Below are 19540 nucleotides of genomic sequence, written 5' to 3' on the forward strand. Positions count from 1 at the left end.
AAGGATCTTGCTCAAGGACACATCGATGGGGTCAGGCAGAGCGGGGCTCAAACCTGCAACCTGAGCCACCACCGCCCCATAAGACCAGCCCTATAGCGTATGTTCTATGTCTGGACCCAGGCCCTGCCTATATGTTCTATTCCATTCCATTCCATTGTGTAGACCTACGTATGTTCCATTGTGTAGACCCCAGACCTGTTCCATTGTGTAGACCTCCCAACCCTATAGGTATGTTCTATTGTGTAGTGCCCCAGCCCTGTAAGGTATGCTGTATGTGTGGGCCCCAGCCCTGTAGCGTAAGTTAACCCATTGATGCCTGATGTTGCGTTGCGCAACATTGGCCCTGGCGCCTGGAGCTGCATTACGCAACATTCAGGCTCATGAGATTTGAGACAACTTTATAAAAAAATCTCTGTTTGTTGAGATGAATGAACACTTTCTAATGAAAGATGAGGGTCTTAGCATTTAAATGCAACTTAGTGCATATTTTTATGTGCTTCAGAAGCTGAAATATTTAGGTTTTTAGCTGAGGGCAGCTTTTCTTAAAAAGGGCTCAGGCATTCAGCACCCTTTTTTGCAGGTGCCTTAGGCATCAATGGGTTCAATGTGTAGACCCCAGGCCTGTTCTATTGTGTAGACTGCCCTGCCCTATACATTCTAGACCCCCCAGCCCTATACGTATGTTCTCTGTGTGGGCCCCGGCCCTGTAGCGTATGTTCTATATGTGGGCCCAAGCCCTGTAGTGTACATGTTGTATGTGTGGGCCCCAGGCGAGATGCACCCTCTATGGGCTGCCTGCAGGCCTTCTGAACAGGCCCCTGGTGCGGCTGGCTCTCAGCCTGCTATTGTAGACCCCCCAGGCCTAAAGTGTATGTCCTATGTGTGGGCCCGAGCCCTATAGTATACATTATATGTGTGGGCCCCAGGCGAGATGCACCCTCTTTGGGCTGCAGGCCTTCTGAACAGGCCCCTGGTGCGGCTGGCTCTCAGCCTGCTATTGTGTTTGCTTCATTAAAAGTGGGTTTGGCCGCAGCCACCCGGGCTGTAAAGCTATACATGCCACATTAATAGCCGGCATTAAACAACAGGCCAAGACAAACAGCATTAACTAGCCAGCCAATAAGACATTCACATTTATACAGTCCGGTTTTTACAGAGCACACACACACACACACACACACGAACACACACACACACACACACACACACACACACACACACACACACACACACACACACACACACACACACACACACACACACACACACACACACACACACACACACACACACACACACACACACACACACACACACACACACACACACACACACACAGGCCATGTGGTCCTGCACACCACAGTATACAAACACTGCATAATGTCAAAATACAGACACAGTCACATGTGTCTTTTTAAAAAGCCACACACACATCAAAAGCGCTCATAGTGCACACAGACAGACAGACAGACACACACATGGACTCACATGCAGAGAAAGAGCAGGAAGTACAGAAATGAAGAGGAGAAATGAAATGAAATGAGAGGGAGGCACACACACACACACACACACACACACACACACACACACACACACACACACACACACACACACACACACACACACACACACACACACAGTCCTCCATTGCCTCTGAGTGTGTGTGTGTGTGTGTGTGTGTGTGTGTGTGTGTGTGTGTGTGTGTGTGTGTGTGTGTGTGTGTGTGTGTGTGTGTGTGTGTGTGTGTAATAACACTTAATAAATCTGAATAGCTGCACTAGACATACAAGACAGGACCTCTCCTCATCTTCTTTCTATTGGATGAACAACACGTCAGCTCATACTGCATGAATGAACACAACACCAGTAGGTACGTCGATGATCATCAGTGTTGTTACTTTTATCATATTTACGCCAATAACAAACTAAGGCATCTTATAATGAACACAGCATGAGCTCTGTCTGAAAGTGCAAAAGCACATCTACGTCAAACAAACAAACAAGCAAACTAATGCGTGGCCATGGGTTCGATTCTGAGATCATTTATCAATCCTCTCCCATTACATTAGCCGAAATGACATTACATTTGGCAGACGCTTTTGAACCAAAGAGATTTACAATCAAGGATCACCCTCTCCCATCACTCTCCCCCACTTGTTTCCGGTCCCTCTCTTTACAGTCTTCTCAAAAAGAAAGGCATAAAATCCCAAAAATAAATAAAAAGGCTCATCTAAATTGCACAGCTCCTGTGCAGCTTGGAGACCTATTCAGAAATACAGAGGTACTCTATCTTCTCTTTATATCCAACATGGCAACATGACAAAGCGTTAATATGACAGACTGATTTGAACCGACTACGGCGTGTGTGCACTATGCCTCTGCAAGTTAAGAGGCCTGCTCCACAACGCCCTGTGACAGGTTAGGTTTTGGGATGGTTTTGGTCGGGGCACAATTTCCTGACAAATTGGCCAATCCCTTGCTTATTTTGCTGTTCTTGGCAAACGTAAAGCAGCAGAGACATTGCTTTACTGACAGGTTAGGTTAAGGCAGTGGTTCCCAACCTTTTTCTTCAGGGACCCATGTTTTTACTATTGTAAGATTTGGTGACCCAACCACGCGAGCGCCCGCACGAGACGGAGTCACAAGATGCCCTCTGTTTCCTGCGAAAACTAATTTTAGTTATTTTATTCCTCAATTCGTCTTTGGTCATCATGGGATATATATTTAAAATGAAACCCCTTAAAATCAAGAGGGCTCCGCGACCCCCTGTGGATCTTTGGCGACCCGTAAGGTGGGTCCCGACTAGGGGTGGGCGATATGGCAAAAATGTTTTATCACGATTTTTTAACATGAAATCACGATATCGATTTTTTATCACGATCTTCCATCCAAAAAATAAAAACAACAAAAAACAACTTTCATATACTTGCAATTTGTAATTTGCAGTCAATAAAATGTTAACACACTGATGATACTCTCATAAAGTGTACAAGTGGAATACAATAATGTAAAGAATAAAGTGAAGAAAACAACACAAGTGAGAAAACGTCACTCTGATGCTGATAATAAACATCCTCACTGCAAGACGATCTATACGATTTCTCCACTTTGGCAGATTCGAGACGATATTTTACTCAATATCGCGATTCACGATTTAATATCGTCATATCGCCCACCCCTAGTCCCGACCCATAGGTTGGGAACCACTGGGTTAAGGGATGGTTTTGGTCAGGGCACAGCAGAGCATTTTTGCGTTTAGCAACTGAGATTCGCAACAGAATATCCTTTCTATGTATCTGACTTTCTCTCACACAGACTCACACAAACACCAACAGCCTATGTATACTATGTATATGCAGACAGCCTTACACACACACACACACACACACGCATACACACGCACACACACACACACACACACAGGCACACAGACACACACACAAACACACAGAAGACACACACACGCACGCACGCACGCACGCACGCACGCACGCACGCACGCACGCACGCACGCACGCACACACAGACAGACAGACAGACACACACACACACACACACACACAGTTTGTTGAGGTCATGGCAACAGCTTTCCATAGGTGTCCAGTGCTACATATCTGGGTCATAAACCAGACTCATGAGAATAATACTGATGATCAAACAGACACACACACACATACACATACTTAACAAGTGCACACAAACTTGTGGAGACACACACACACACGAACATAAAAAGTGCACACACACTTGTGGAGATACACACTTGTGGAGACACACACACACACACACACACAAACATATATGCGTACAGTTCTGGCATGCAATAGGCCACTAGATGAGACCACACGCTGACTCTGGGGAGCAGATTCACACACACACATGCACACACACACACACACGCATACACACACACACCCAAACCGATGCCAAATGAAATAAATAACAGTCACTGCGCAAACACATAGTACACACACAGACACACACACTGGCTGACACAAACACATTTACCCACAAATACACACAAATACTGACCAAAACATGCACACACACACACCCTTGATACACAAATACTAATGCATAATACGTACACATGAAGACAGACAAAAAAATCACTCGCGCGCGCACACACACACGCACACGCACACACACACACACACACGCACACAGGCAGGCAGACAGAGCCAAACCACAGTATGTTTTGCTGTGCAGAGTTCACGTCTCACAGGGCTGCATATTACTACTGTCCGCCACAACATGCACATGTGCGCACGCACACACACACACACACACACACACACACACACACACACACACACACACACACACACACACACACACACGCCCACACACACTTACAAAGATCCATGGCCTCACCACTGTACCAGGGGTATGGAAAGAGTATGAGTTGTGTGTGAGTGAGTGAGTGAGTGAGTGAGTGAGTGAGTGAGTGAGTGAGTGAGTGAGTGTGTGTGTGTGTGTGTGTGTTTGTGTGTGTGTGTGTGTGTGTCTGTGTGTGTGTCTGTGTGTGTGTGTGTGTGTGTGTGAGAGAGAGAGAGAGAGAGAGACAGAGACAGAGACAGAGAGAGAGAGAGAGAGATTAAAACCGACAGATTTAAAGGATAAAACATGGTGCCCTGTCGCACTTTAGCAGTTAGAAGAACGTGCACGCACAGACAACTGTAGAGAAATACAGACATAGACAGTAGACATGAGGGTGATGAGAAAGAGAAAACGAGAGAGTGGAGGAGTGAACCAGCTCAGAGAGAGATTCCATATCAGAAAGAAACACCAAGTGGTGATTGTCAAGTGGGTCACAATCATATTATTTCCCTGTCCCTTTCTTTATATGATTCTTTTGTTTTCTTGTTTTTTAAACATTTTGGGGGGGGGGGCGGTTTTTTTGCCTTTATATGACAGGACAGTGGAGGTGTAATGACAGGAAGTGAGTGGAGACAGAGAGATGGGCAAGGGTCGGCAAAGGACCCAAGCCGGAATCGAACCTGGGTCGGCCACATAGCAAACGAGTGCCCTACCATTTGTGCCACGGTAGGGCCAAATGGCCAAATATTATTCTTTTGTAAAATGTATTATGTTGGGCTTTTATGCCTTTGTGGCTTTTATGCCTTTACGTTGACAGGCCAATGCAAGATGGTGACAGGAAGCAAGCAGGAGAGAGAGAGAGAGAGAGAGAGAGAGAGAGAGAGAGGGATATGGGGATCGGATAATGACCACGGCTGGATTCGAACCCGGGTCCCTGGCGTAACAGTACGTTGGCTGTTTGAGGCATGTACATTTACTCCATTTGGGGGCTCACAGCAACCTGTAGCCTATGGGCCCCGGGCCATCCATGAATGCCGTTCCATGAATGGGCACCCAAGATTCGGGGTCATTACATGACATTACATTACACTCAGCTGACGCTTTTATCCAAAGCGACTTACAGTTATTTACCAGGTATTGGTTACAGTCCCTGGAGCAGTATGGGATAAGGTGCCTTGCTCAAGGGCACTTCAGTCATGGCGTGAGATAGGGAGTGTAAAGGTGGGACCCGAACTTTCAAGCCTCTGATCTAAACCCCATCTCCTTACCCACTACTGTCACGGCTGCCCCCGAGGTGTGGGGTCATTTCCCAAGTACCCTATCTCTTACTCTCCATTTCAAATAAAGGCACACAATCCCATATTTTCAACGAATAGGAAGATGACAGATATGATAGCAAGTAGTTAGGTGACACTGTTGAAGGCTCTTGAAGCCGAAACGTCTGTCTGACCCTGCAATGTTGAATAAAAAGAAAAGAAACAGAAAGAAGAAAAAACTGTGGAATCCATTCCCTCACTACTTGATTATCTCAGAGACGCACCAACAAGACGGAAGAGCACGGTGTGTGGAAGACAGATATGATATATTCAGAATAGACTTCTGTATAATCCACAGTGTCCTGGGGTGAATTTCTCAAAACCAAAGTTGCTTACTACATTAGCTACTTTGTTGTTTTCGATGCATTTTCCCATTGGCAACTACCGAAGTTGCTAACAGGCTAACAACTTCTCTTTTGAGAAACTCATCCCTGGTGTGCATGACTCAAATGACGCAAATTCTCTGCCCAGAATCAAAATTATAATCACTAAATAAGAATTCACCAAATCTGTTTTCGTACTACACCAATGTTGTGGAATGGCCTCTATGTTAGTGAAGCCCTGCAGACAGTCAAGGATAAATCATTTATCACAAATTAATTCAGTCACACATTATTATGAGACAATGGTCAAATGTAGGCGAATAACCACTTGTTGAAATGGATCTGAATTAAAATTAATTCTGTAAACGCTCAGCTGTATATCTGTTTTTAGTGTGGAGGACTAGCTCTTCTTCTCTTTAAACTGTAATTTTCTCAGCATTCTGTTGTTCATCCCTGTGTTTTTTTAAATAATTGTTTAATACAGTCTCAATGACAAGGTGTATCATCAATGATGAAACAACAGCATTACTTTAAGCTAAGCCCACGTTAGAAGAACTTATTTGTGAAAGATTTCACCCATGAGGTGAAGAATAGGCTATCCTGCTGCTGGACCCCTTGAACTGTGAGACAACTGACTTCAGACCAACAACATTTTATTAATTTGTTAAAGGTGCATTTTATCATTTGATTTAAAAACGGATGTGTCTGTGGTCATGTTAGCTTGCAGATGTCTGAACATTGACTAACCTGATTCCAAAAATGAACTGAATGCAGAGGACATAAAATGTGTCATATGTGTAGGCCTATATAGGCTACATTTTAAAAAGTAAATCAATTATGTAGGCCTACAGATGACGGAAATCAGAAAGAAAATGGACCACAGACTGGTAATTGAAGAACATTGACATGTTTTACGCAGCATCAAGCAAAGTCAATCTTCTTCACAAAACTCCATTGTCATTTCAGACAAACAAGTCGGCTAAATATAGATCTGAAACTAATAGGCCCTACATATCATACAGGTGTATGCCACAATTTTAAGAAACTAAAACGAACCTGTTGTTTAACTGGAAGCGTGGGATGATATCACCAAGTGTTTTAAGCGCATCCAATACTCCAAAGTCCACACAGAAATATACATCAATATACAGGTTTTTTTCTGTAAGCTACCTGACGATAACAGTATTTATATTAAACGAAAACATCTCCAGACTGAGGATACGCATATTGCGCAAGGACCGGAAACCCCATTTCCAAAGAAAAGAAACTGTCACAAAAACTTAACTTTAGTCAACACCACGTGAACATATTTGCTGCACAGTAAGCTAAATTAATGATCGTACATTGAAAAAAAATGATAAGAGTTATTCACAGCCAGAACACCTACTTTATGATCTGGAATACATATCTTTCAGAAAATAGGATCAATAAAATGCTTCAGAAAATATTGTCTCCGTGGTCTTTGCATGTTGATGAAGATTATGAAAGACTGTTCATCATTTATGGCAAGTAGTGCCCACTTACTTTATTCGGATAGTGTGCTTTCCTCAACTGAGTCGATTCATTGCTGATGATCACCGGATGCTGATTTGAACTTCGAGCGGTTTTTAATGCCCGCGAGTCCCGTGCGCAAAAATGAGCCTACTCGCGGAGACGTGACCACTTCAACTCGTTCATTTAAATCTCAGCAATAAGAGCAAAGTAGCTCTGTGGACTGCTTTTGGGGCTACTGACTGTTGCGGCAATCTCACATTTCTATCGAATCTCTTTCAATTCAATCTCTTCACCCGAGCTCCCTGTTACTCTCTCGTTTCAGTGTAGGTTAAGAAGGTTTCCAAAAATGTCACAAAATGATGAACCTCCGGTAATTCCAAGAAGACACCTTTTCCAGTGTGCAGCACAATACAGCTGGTGTCTGATCCCACAACTAATGTCTGTCCTCCGACGCCTCTTGAAAGGGTTTGCGCCGATACCTTGCTCCGTACACATGCCATACGCATGGGGAACGGGACATGGGAGAGGGAGGGGTGGGAGAGAGAGGGAGCAGAGCACAGATGCTGTGTACACGTTATCAACTCCTCTTTCGCAGAGGTTCTCTTACATGTGTCATGTATCAAAAATATATATTTCAGGGAAAGGAGTCAAAAACCTATATCTCAAGAAAGGAGTTGTTGACTAACGAGTCTGAAGGGGAAGATATATAGTATAGTTTTATTTATTTATTATTATTTCTACTTCAACTTAACAACGGGGCGGGGGTGTGAGGACCAGTAGGCGCGCACATCCTTTAGCAAAGCTCTGAACTCTGTCTCTCATGTCATGAGCCACATGGTCAGGTGGCGCGTGCTGGCTTTGCACTCGGTGGAGCAGTAACGTGGTCAATTTCACTATATTCTCTATGGTGACTTTTACGCACACGGCTCTCCAAAAGTAGGCCACATGTAGCCCCTTAATGCGCGCCGTACCTCCAGTGGCACGCTGTAATAGTCATTGAAATGTAACTACCATATCACTACAATACTATGACACAACACAGGCCCATTAGTAATGCACCACGACTTGGTCATTACCATACTGGTAACAACAAATGTACAAAGCCGCGTCTTAAGGGGTTAAGTTTATGTACATCAATCAAAATTTTAAACTTATTTTATAATTATATAAATGACTGCAGATAAAAGTGCAACCCTGGAATAAAAACAGTTAGGCCTAATTTCAAACGAGATAAATGTGTACATTAGGCCTAATATACACTGTATCCACTGCCTTATGCCCAGGGCCGAATTAAGATGTCCCGAGGCCCCTAGGCTACAGGTTTGTGTGGGGCCCCCCTCAAGGCAATTTTCGCATCAAATGTACGTATATGCACAGCGTCATAATTACGTGCTTGAAGTAAAAGACAAGATGTCTGTGCATCTTGTCACAATTCTGCAATTTTCCCCTTTTGGCACATAAGGGCCCCCCTGGCATGTGGGGGCCCTAAAATGCAGCCATATCAAGCCTGTGTGTTAATCCGACCCTGCCTATGCCCATAGTTTACCACCTGTTCCTACTCTGGGTCCTCCACTCATTCTGAAAAACAATATCACACAGCAGCTGGTCAAGAGAAGATATAATTTACCCTATTAGTCCACATAGACTTGTCATTCTACTTAGATTACTCATTAATCCCAACTGTCATGTATCTGTTTGATACAATTACATAACATTAAAAGGAAACGCAATCTTCTTTGGGTGAGAGTATAAGCTCCTCTCCTGTGTGACGGAGGTCATCTTGCACCTGTTCACCCCCCTCGGGGATCGAACGTGCGACCTCGTCAACTACAACGGTTCGGCAATGGGAGACACAGTACGATACCGCTGGGCCAAGAGACTAGTCTCTCGGCCCAACGGCACGAGACTGTATGAGGCTATCGGAGGGAGGTTCACCAATGTTCCACGCCAACTCTGTGCTAGTTAGCCTCTGTTACACCTGTCCTGCAAAACATGAATGTTATTGAATATCTCATGGGAATATCTGGCTTTACTGAATAGGAGCATTAATAATAGGAGATTTGTTTGTGTGTTTTCTGTGATAGCTTCCCAAGTTGGGGGCGATCATTCGCTGTGTGGAGAGGCAGGTTTCTGGCCATAACTATTGGCCTAAAAAAACCCTCAAGAACCTCCAGATGGTAGTATAATGACTCATGGCGTGGCTTAGGCTAAAGATAAAAGACTTAAAGATTATTAAACATTTCAAGACCACTGTCATCATAGAGTTCCCACTACTAAAAACAAAAACACACACACAGTCGAGACATAACATATATGACAATTATACTTGTGTAAATGAAGTAGGCCTATATGAAGCATTGTATTGCAATATGACGTACAGTATCCATTTTGGAACATTTTGGGAAATCAACATTTTTGTATTGGGCATTGCATTGCACAATGCGTTTCATACGCAGTACGTGGTAGGTTTAAAAAGTATGTTCTGAAAATATTTGAATGGCAAGAATTCACACCTAGAGGAAAGGACATCTGACCAGTCATGTCCAATAACAAAATGCAAAAGTCAAAAAATGGCGCTTATGTCGTTTTGCAACAAAACTCTTCACAATCATCTTTCTGTGGATAATGTCAGAGAGAGTGGAGAGAGAGAGGTTCCATTGGCCCATTGTTTCCTGGTTCTATTATGGCCCCCCTTAGGCAGATCTAGGCAGACCTAAGGACTGTTCTATTCATTGTAGGAGCATTATGACACGCCCCTTTAGGCAGATCGGAACCTGGTCGCGTTAGGTGCCCATAGAAACCTATTATGTTGGCATATCTCTATTAAAGAATCTCTGATATTGCTTTTGAATCACATTATCATGCATTTCATATGCTGTTATCACCTTTGACCCTTTAGCACTTTCGGTAACACTTTACTTGACGCCGGTGTAATAAGCACGTCATTATAGTGTCATAATAGTGTCATGACAGTCATAGATAAGTCATAAACATTATGTCCATGTCATAAACATTTTATGAAGGTTGTCTTTGTCATAACCGAATGTCACTTAAGGACAACAGTCACAAAATGTTTATGACATGGACATAATGTTTATGACACATGCATAACTGTGCCATGATACTATTATAACACTGTAATGACATGCATAGGACACTGGCGTCAAGTAAAGTGATACCGCACTTTTTAACACTTGATCAACAGCACTCCTTTGGCACCTCAAGTGACAGTGAAATAACTCACAGACCCTATGGCCATGTGCACACGAGCACACACACACACACACACACACACACACACACACACACACACACACACACACACACACACACACACACACACACACACACACACACACACACATGCTCTCTCTCTTGCGGTCTCTCTGTCTCTCCATATCACACACACACACACACACACACACACACACACACACACACACACACACACACACACACACACACACACAGTGCGGAGGATGAAGTTTGTATGGAGGCTTTGCGTGCCCTGTGTGTGTCAGACGGAGTGCTTTTGACAGCTAACCGCAGCTATTAACTCTACTGGGGAGGGAGACACTGGGAGAGGAACACACACGCAGGCCACACCCGAGTCCACTGCCTCTCACTATCACAGCACACAAACACAAGCACACACACGCACACCCATAGGCACATACACACACACAAGTACACTAACGCACACCCATAGGCACATACACACACAAGTACACTAACGCACAAGTCTGAAATTGTATTAAGATTAGAGATGTACAGGATCCAAGATCCGGTTCCGGATCCGGCAGGATAATAGGGTTTTTCAGACTATCCGGATCCGGCAGGATCTTAAGCAGTGGATCCGGTATCCGGCAGTTACCTAAAAATCTGGATCTGGGGCATCGCTACTTTTTACGTAGCCTAGGCCTTTCACAAACCCAATCACTGCATGGAGTGAAAGCCCTTTGGAAGCGGCCGTTGAAGGCAGTGTGGCAGTAAGCCAATGAGTCTTTAAAAACAGTTTGCGCCAATGTAATAAAAAGGGCCCATGTGTGCAAGTTGGCTATGTGTTTCAACCCTTTCGTAGGATCCGGTATCCGGTTCCGGATCCGGCAGGATCTTAAAGCAGTGGATCCGGTATCCGGCCAGATCCTAAAAATCAGGATCCGGTGCATCTCTAACACAAACACAAGTACACACACGCACACCCATAGGCACATACACACAAGTGCACTAACGCACAAGTCTGAAATTGTATTAAGATGTCATTGCATGTTGTATGACGTCTTATATGAATAAAAAAAAAACCCTGACGTGTTTAAAGGACTAAAGGTCATCATATGAGCATCCGATGAGCCATGTTGCCGTATTCTGTAAGAATGACCATTTTATGGATGGTGATGTGGTGCATTGCGTAGAGTACCCATACCACAGTGGTGTAGTCTACGTAGAACGCAGGTATACGGAGTATACTCACTTCAAAATTTTAGGGGCTTCGGTATACCCACTTAAAATAGATTGATCCATTATTCAGAATAGCATGAATATATACAGTATACCCACTTCAAAAAATGCTCGAATATACAGTATACCCACTTCAAAAAAGTAGTCTACACCGCTGCCATACCATATACATGGGGAAACGGGTTCGAATCCGGCCCAGGTCATTTCCCAGCCCTGCCGCATCTCTCTCTCTCCACACTACATTCCTGTCATATCTTTGCTATCCTATTATAATAAAGGCACAAAAAGGATGGCCGTTTTAGAGACACAGTAACATGAGCATCCACAATGCTGGGTGTGCAGTACACTGTGCAGTGTGGATGCAACTGACTGACCAACACTCTGAGTGTGTGTGTGTGCGTGTGTGTGTGTGTGTGTGTGTGTGTATGTGTGTGTGTTTGTGTGTGTGTGTGTGTGTGTGTGTGTGTGTGTGTGTGTGTGTGTGTGTGTGTGTGTGTGTGTGTGCGTGCGTGCGTGTGTGCATCTGTGCGTGCATGTGTGTGTAATGGTGCGTGGCTTCGGTATTTGCTTGTGAGAAGCCCTCTTGCTGGTGAATTACACACACTCTGTTTTAGGAGCTGTGATCTCTCTCCTTGGTCAGGTGGTTTATTCAGTAGCCAATGCCACTTGGCTACACACACACACACACACACACACACACACACACACACACACACACACACACACACACACACACACACACACACACACACACACACACTTTTAATCAAATATAGCTCAGAACTCTCATAATTTGCATTATTCACATAATTTGTCTTTTTTTTGTGATTTTCTTGATTTGAGTAATCAACAGTAGTGTTATTGTTGAATAAGTACTTATTCTATTGGATTGTTAAGGGCATTGGTCCACTTTTTGTCTAATTTAGGCCTACATGTGCTGTAGATAGGCTACAAAGAATACCAGTAGGCTAAATGAGTGAACCTGACCTGACGAAGCACAAGCGAAAAGAAAATCATTAAAACACAGCAACTCTAAGGTGGACAGTGTGCAGTCATTTATTTTCTACTCTCTGGAATACCAGCAAATAACTTACCACATAAAAGCTGACCCCACAAAAGCACTCACCTCATTCTGGATGCTGTTGTCTGTTCGGAATTATGGTGCAATGCTGTTATCTGCTGGCCATATATTGAATTACATCTGTCAGGTCTGGCAGAAAAATGTAGCCTACGCTGCTTGTCTTCTTGACAGGTTATTTTAGTAGGCCTATTTAAAAAAAAAAATCAAGGCCATATCATTTCCAAATACCGCATTTCTAATGTTCAATTTGACTTGTGTTAAAGTGTTGCAACTTGTCAGGCTCCTAGTAGGCTCGCTACCTACCGGTATGCAGCATGTTTCAACTTCACATTCCTACGTGCGATTGCTATTCCTAAACACAAGATGGCAGTACATCACCCAGCCTCTGACTGCACCGTGCCTTTATATTGCGACGAAGGGAACTTGCTGTGGTCCTGGTCCATCGTTCTGGCAATGCATGGGTGTTTAGTAACCTAATTTATTACAGAATGGCTTTGGTACCCTACAATGACAGCTCGGCTGTGTTGGGAAAACTACGGGACTCCTCTGCCGAGTTTCACTTCGCCAACCACACTGTTCGTCTGGCACAAGACTGGAACCGCCTGGGGGTAGCGGCGGTGGTGTGGGATGCAGTGAGTAAAACAAAATGACATGTCGTGTCGTCGTTATTACAATTTTCACTGCTGACGGTCATTCATTCCTCCACACTCCGAATACACATGTCAACACATTTAAACCCATCGATTGTCCTATACACTCTCAATGGTTAAACCAGAGGCACAGGGGACATCACTCCGAGTCCAGCAGGACTGCTGTTTTGCCCACTTTCAGCCATTTACGTGCTCATTCTTTCCTCTTATCTTGCAATGATTCCCAGATTGACGCTCCCATCTCAGGACGCTCCCATTTCATCTCGCTCCCACTAGCCAGACTATCGGTACCACCGCCATATGACGGAGCCAGTTATCTTGTTGATGTTAGTTTTTTGTTTCTAACCCTAACCTTAACCCTAACCCTAAACCTAACCCTAACCTTAACCCTAACCCTAAACCTAACCCTAACCCTAACCCTAAACCTAAACCTAACCCTAAATTGCTTGTATGTGGCAGTATATGATAATACGTGAAATATAATCGGGTGGGACCGCACGTCCGGGAGTGATAGAAACACCTGGGACCGCACGTCCGGGAGCGAACTCAGTTGGGAGTATCAATCCCCTTACCTCTTGCAATAATGTAGCCTGATAAACCAGACCAGCTTAAATGTGAGACCGGAGTCCAGCGGGTGGCATAGCTCAGTCATTCATTTCATACATTGTTCCTGGCATCCTCAGCCCACACCAGCTGTTCTTTTCTTCGCATCTGTGGCCTGTGGATTTCATTCTGTTTTTTTTATATATATATTTTTGTTTTTTTGTTTTTTTACAAACACACACATCTGTCTTACACAGATGATTTCACTATTATTTGCTCATCAACCTGGCTGAAGGGGTGTGGTTTATTAGGATCAGCTGTGTGAACCTGGATGTCCATCCCCCTCTCCCTGTAGGCCTACCTCTTTTCATCATGATATTGTGGGATTCTTTTTTCTTTCAGTATCTGTGTCATATGTCTCTTTAGCTGCTGTGCTGTATCCTAATAATCTCCAGTAACACTTTATCGCTTTTATTGCTGGTGTCATAATGCATGTCATTACAGCGTCATGACACAGTCATAGATACGTCATAAACATTTCTGTCCATGTCATAAACATTGGCAAAAGACAACCCTAGGTTATGACACTGTAATGACATGCATATGACACCAGCGCCAAGGAAAGTGTTAACTAATGTCCTTTCTGTCCGTGGTGTCCACAGGCTGTGGTGCTGTGCATGTACATGGAGCTGGGTCACATTGATCTGAAGGGGAAGAGGGCCATTGAGCTGGGAGCGGGAACAGGACTAGTGGGCATCGTGGCAGCCCTACTGGGTGAGTAGTAACAACATGTCTAGGGAAAGCCCAACTGGAACTGGGAAACTCCAACTCCCATTGTCATTGTGACACAGCACTCCACAGCACACACATGTTCACTGCATATTGCACACAATACAATTGCATTCATGCCTCACCCGTGCAAGGGGGCAGCCCTCAATGGCGGCCCCAAAGGAGTAGTACGACGAGACAGTACAATGTTCAGAGTACCTCTGTCATGGAGGAGAGCACTGGTTAATTACTCCCCCCACCAACCTGGCGGGTCGGGAGTCAGCCAAGTGTGCATGCGTGCCGCCCAGCAGAAGCAGCACTGCATCATCACGAATGCGGCCATTTAGTATAGGTTGATATGTAAGTTTTGGAACATTTCATATAGATCTTTCCATCTGGTGTTTTTTTTACTTCTAGGACCCCCCCGAATACAAATCCACCTGTTTCCATTTTTTTCGTGAACATTTAGTGGCAAATTCAAGATGGCTGCCATTGTGTGTAGAAATTTCACCATTAATGCCGTTTTAAGGTTCAATTGAACTGTTTTATAATTCCAGGGCAACATTGAATAGAAAACAAATTATTTTCAATGTTTTCCTTCATTTTTTGTGGCAAAATCCAAGATGGCTGACATAATTTATGGTGAAATTTGCATATTTAATATTTTGAAGTCTATAAAGCCATTGTTGACTTGTTTTGGTAATATTTGTTACATGAATGTGAAGTCAGCCATTACATAAACTAAGCCCATTACAAAATCCAAGATGGAAGACATTTTGTTTAGCAAAATCAACATTAATGTTGCTTTCAGGTCTATAAATCAATAAATTATACTCTACTCTACTCTGACGCCATTCATTTGTGAATTCGAGCACAGAGGATTCCATGCTGGTCCAAATTATTGTTCCAACAACAATTGCTATGAGTCACTTCATGTACAGTAGGCCTACCTATTATGCAGTGCTACCTGTACAGTAATATGCACATTCACTGGATTGGCTGCCTATATCGAGGCAAAGGGCTACAAAGTTGCTTCAAGGTCGGCCTCAGCTTATCTGAAGGCTGTGATACCGTATGTTCTATCCGGGATGTTGCATTCCTCCAATGTCAACAATTTTGCCATGCTCTCTGCTCATAGAACTGGGCTCTCTGGCATGACAGTCAGAGAATATCCTCAACTGTAGTGATGGGTCATACCCTGATATGGTCTTCCCTACGGTAAGCCCACTCATGTGCTTCACACGCTCTGAACGTCCCTCATATAATTCCCAACTTACTTAGGCCTATATCATCCATGGTGTCTAATATTATGCTTCACCCATCAGTAGCATCCATTGAGATCACGTCTCTGTGGGTCTGTTGTGGCTCATCCGGTTGGCATGCCTATGTTGGCCTCATAGCAAGTCATCCCAATTCTGAAGCCATTTGTAGTGAAGAAGAGGAAATTGGGCTCACACGACTTGGAACCAAGGCCTTCTGTTATTTGAACCCAAACCCAAAGTACTACCATATGTCATGACTCAAGGGGGCTTGGCTGTCCTCCCTGCTGGTTCCTTGGTCTGTCCTCTGTGTTTCAGGTGCAAGATTGGCAGGTGCGCTGACTGCTGATTGCCACACTATCATACACTGACCTTTGTGAGACCTTTGGCATCATGAGGATCCGTATAAGTGGCACAAGTTTGAATCTTTTATGAAAATAATTGACATAAAAATGAAAAGAAACTGGCTCCCGGCTCCCTCAATGATGCTGCACATCATGAAGGTGGTCCTCTTGCCCATTCTTTTTGTACAGTTGTTCAATGAAATGAAGAATTATAGGATTTTCTTTTACTTTCTGATCAGTCTAGAGAGTTTAGTTGGAGGCAACAGGCCAACTTTTTGCAACTAGCCAATTGCTAGCCGACATGTGCGCACAAGATTTACAGTGTGTCACCCCAAATTCCAGATGCTCTTCCTATGAGACGAAACATTTAATGTAATGACAGTTATGTGCCTATCAAAATATTACCAATAGGCGTACAAAATAACACAATAGCTTAATAAACCTGAATNCCAAATGTTCATATTTTGCTACAATGTTGACCATCTTGGATTTTGCTTCTAAAAATTGGAAAACAGATTGTTTTGTTTTCAGAGGGGGTCCTAGAAATATAAAACACAAATTAACAAAGGGGCCAGCTCAGATTTGGGATGAGACACATCAGCTGGCCATATAGAGAGGTAAGCTTACGCAATCGTTTTATAGATGTCATGTTGAATTTTTATACATTTTAAATGATTTTTGAAAAAGTTCATGTAATGACTGACTGAACGGTCCTGTATACATCAAGAATATTAAAAATACAAGAAAAAAACACTGACTTTAGAGACCTCAAAACACCAAACATGTCATTTTTGCTATATGTTATGTCAGCCATCTTGGATTTTGGTTCTAAAAATGAAGGGGGGAAATAGAATCAGGTAGTTTTGTATTCAGGGTGTCCAAGAGATGCTAAAAAACACCAATTCCAAAAATGTATATGACATGTTTCCTTCCATTACATTCAATTGTGTTAGAATCTGACTGCATATCCGCCATCTTAGATTTTGGGCGTTTCCACTGCGGAAAAAAAATGGAAACAGGTGGATTTCAAGACTATGGGGTTTGTAGTTAATAAAAAACACAATTTGGAAAAATCTATATGAAATGTTCCTAAACCTCTTTTTTCTGACATATCCACCTGCACTAATTGCAACACCTGATCCAATGCCCTCTGTGGGAGATGGTAATAAGAACATGTCAGTCTGACCCCCCCACACCCACTGAGCTGGTAGCCCGGTTGTGATGGAGGGACCATCACTAGGGTTGTGGGTGCGCTGCGCTCTGACTGTCACGCCAACGACCCAGGCTCTTTGGTGTAGCGGTCTAGGTCTATTGCCCTCATGGAGGTAGTATAAGATCTAGAGACAGTGAACAAGTCTCTTCCCCATTCATTTCAATGGGAAATGCTAGCTTAGTGAATTCAGCCAAAATTGAACATTTTTTTCAGCTTCCAAAATGGAGTTTCATGGAGCTCATTTCCAGTTTACTCAGTCAATTACGTGCCACGTTACTGACTGATGTAAGGTTGACCAGAACGCTATATGGAAGACGGGAACTGGATGCTTGGAGGTATTATAAGGTGCAGAACCACAGACCTATATAGGTCTGTGTGCCAAACACTAAACTTGCGCACCCACCAATCATCGTGAGCAAAGTGGTATCGGAAATTAGCGTATCTGTGAAAATGGCGACAAGGAAGTGGCTTGCTATTCGGTGAAGCTGATTGCCCTTCAATGTGGTATAAGAATCTGATGGGTGCTAGCTTTGGCAGCATTGATAATTTAAAAAAATAAGTTATGCCCCAATATAATATAAAATATGTAATACATAAAAGTCAAGCCCAATTTATCTATTTAGATGCCCTGCAGCATGCCCCCATGTGATATAAACTATGCCTTTCTGGCCCTGCCGTGGCCAACCGGTAGGGCACTCACCTACTATGCGGCTAACTCCGGGTATTATTCCCGGCCCGGGTCCTTTGCTGACCCCTCTCCGTCTCTCTCCCAGTTCGCTTCCTGTCCACCTCTCTCACTGTCCTATCAAATAAAGTTGAAAAAGACAACAACAACAAAAAAACGTTAAAATATGCCTCTCTGCAGGTGCCAACGTGACCATAACTGACCGGGCCCCAGCTCTGGAGTTCCTGTCCTCCAACGTGGCTGCCAACCTGCCTTCACACCTGCAGGGGGCAGCGGTGGTGTCCGAGCTGACCTGGGGCGAGGGCCTGGTGCGCTTCCAGGGCGGTGGCGGTGATGGCGGGTTCGACCTGGTGCTGGGGGCCGACATCGTCTACCTGGAAGACACGTTCCCTGACCTCCTGAGGACGCTGGAGCACCTGAGCGGCGACAGGACCGTGGTGTTGCTCTCCTGCCGCCTCCGATACGAGAGAGACGAGCGGTTCCTCCACATGCTGAGGAGGACGTTTGATGTGCGCGAGGTGCACTATGATGAGCAGAGGGACATTCATCTGTACAGGGCTACCAAGACCATACACAGGAGGGACCTCTGAACACTGTGTGTGTGTGTGTGTGTGTGTGTGTGTGTGTGTGTGTGTGTGTGTGTGTGTGTGTGTGTGTGTGTGTGTGTGTGTGTGTCAGGGCTTGACATTAAATTTTTTTACCCATTGGCCACTGTGGCTAGTGGTTTTCCGAGTGGTTTTCCCGAGTCACTAGCCGTTCAGGTATTTCATTAGTCACAGATTTGATCGTTTTTTTCTGAATCATGATGGTGTACATCTGACCTCAGAAGATGAGCTGCTAAAGCAAGATGAGTGTATAGATTTCTACATGGAAATATGTCAAGCAAATAGAAACAGTTACCAGCATTTGGCCGGTCAAGCCCTGGTGTGTGTGTGTGTGTGTGTGTGTGTGTGTGTGTGTGTGTGTGTGTGTGTGTGTGTGTGTGTGTGTGTGTGTGTGTGTGTGTGTGTGTGTGTGTGTGTGTGTGTGTGTGTGTGTGATACCGAAGATACAGTACGGTAGCGTTGTGCTTATTGGACCGCCCCC

The 19540-nt window shown here is 44.1% G+C and overlaps 2 protein-coding genes across 2 annotated transcripts in view; one reads left to right on the forward strand and one right to left on the reverse strand.

Annotated features, from left to right (window-relative positions):
- Positions 1-7902, reverse strand: part of LOC134459549 (DNA-binding protein SATB2-like) — a 69222-nt gene extending 61320 nt beyond the window's left edge. The window contains exon 1 of the mRNA XM_063211908.1: positions 7484-7902. The gene's annotated coding sequence lies outside the window, so the exon portion shown is untranslated. The remainder of the gene's footprint in view (positions 1-7483) is intronic.
- Positions 7903-13414: 5512 nt separating this feature from the next.
- Positions 13415-19451, forward strand: mettl21a (methyltransferase 21A, HSPA lysine). Its single transcript, XM_063212723.1, has 3 exons — positions 13415-13624; positions 14848-14959; positions 18635-19451. The coding sequence occupies exons 1-3, from the start codon at positions 13481-13483 to the stop codon at positions 19042-19044; spliced, it is 666 nt and encodes a 221-aa protein (XP_063068793.1). The 5' UTR covers positions 13415-13480; the 3' UTR covers positions 19045-19451.
- Positions 19452-19540: the final 89 nt, after the last annotated feature.

Source organism: Engraulis encrasicolus, chromosome 12 (genome assembly GCF_034702125.1).
Source record: "Engraulis encrasicolus isolate BLACKSEA-1 chromosome 12, IST_EnEncr_1.0, whole genome shotgun sequence".
NCBI lineage: Eukaryota > Metazoa > Chordata > Actinopteri > Clupeiformes > Engraulidae > Engraulis > Engraulis encrasicolus.

What these genes read in the sequence shown, in the direction of transcription:
- mettl21a (XM_063212723.1), top strand. Translation starts at nt 13,481, where the DNA reads ATGGCTTTGGTACCCTACAATGACAGCTCGGCTGTGTTGGGAAAACTA. An exon ending in CGGCGGTGGTGTGGGATGCA is followed by an intron (nt 13,625 to 14,847) that starts GTGAGTAAAACA and finishes TGGTGTCCACAG; the next exon opens with GCTGTGGTGCTGTGCATGTA. An exon ending in CATCGTGGCAGCCCTACTGG is followed by an intron (nt 14,960 to 18,634) that starts GTGAGTAGTAAC and finishes GCCTCTCTGCAG; the next exon opens with GTGCCAACGTGACCATAACT.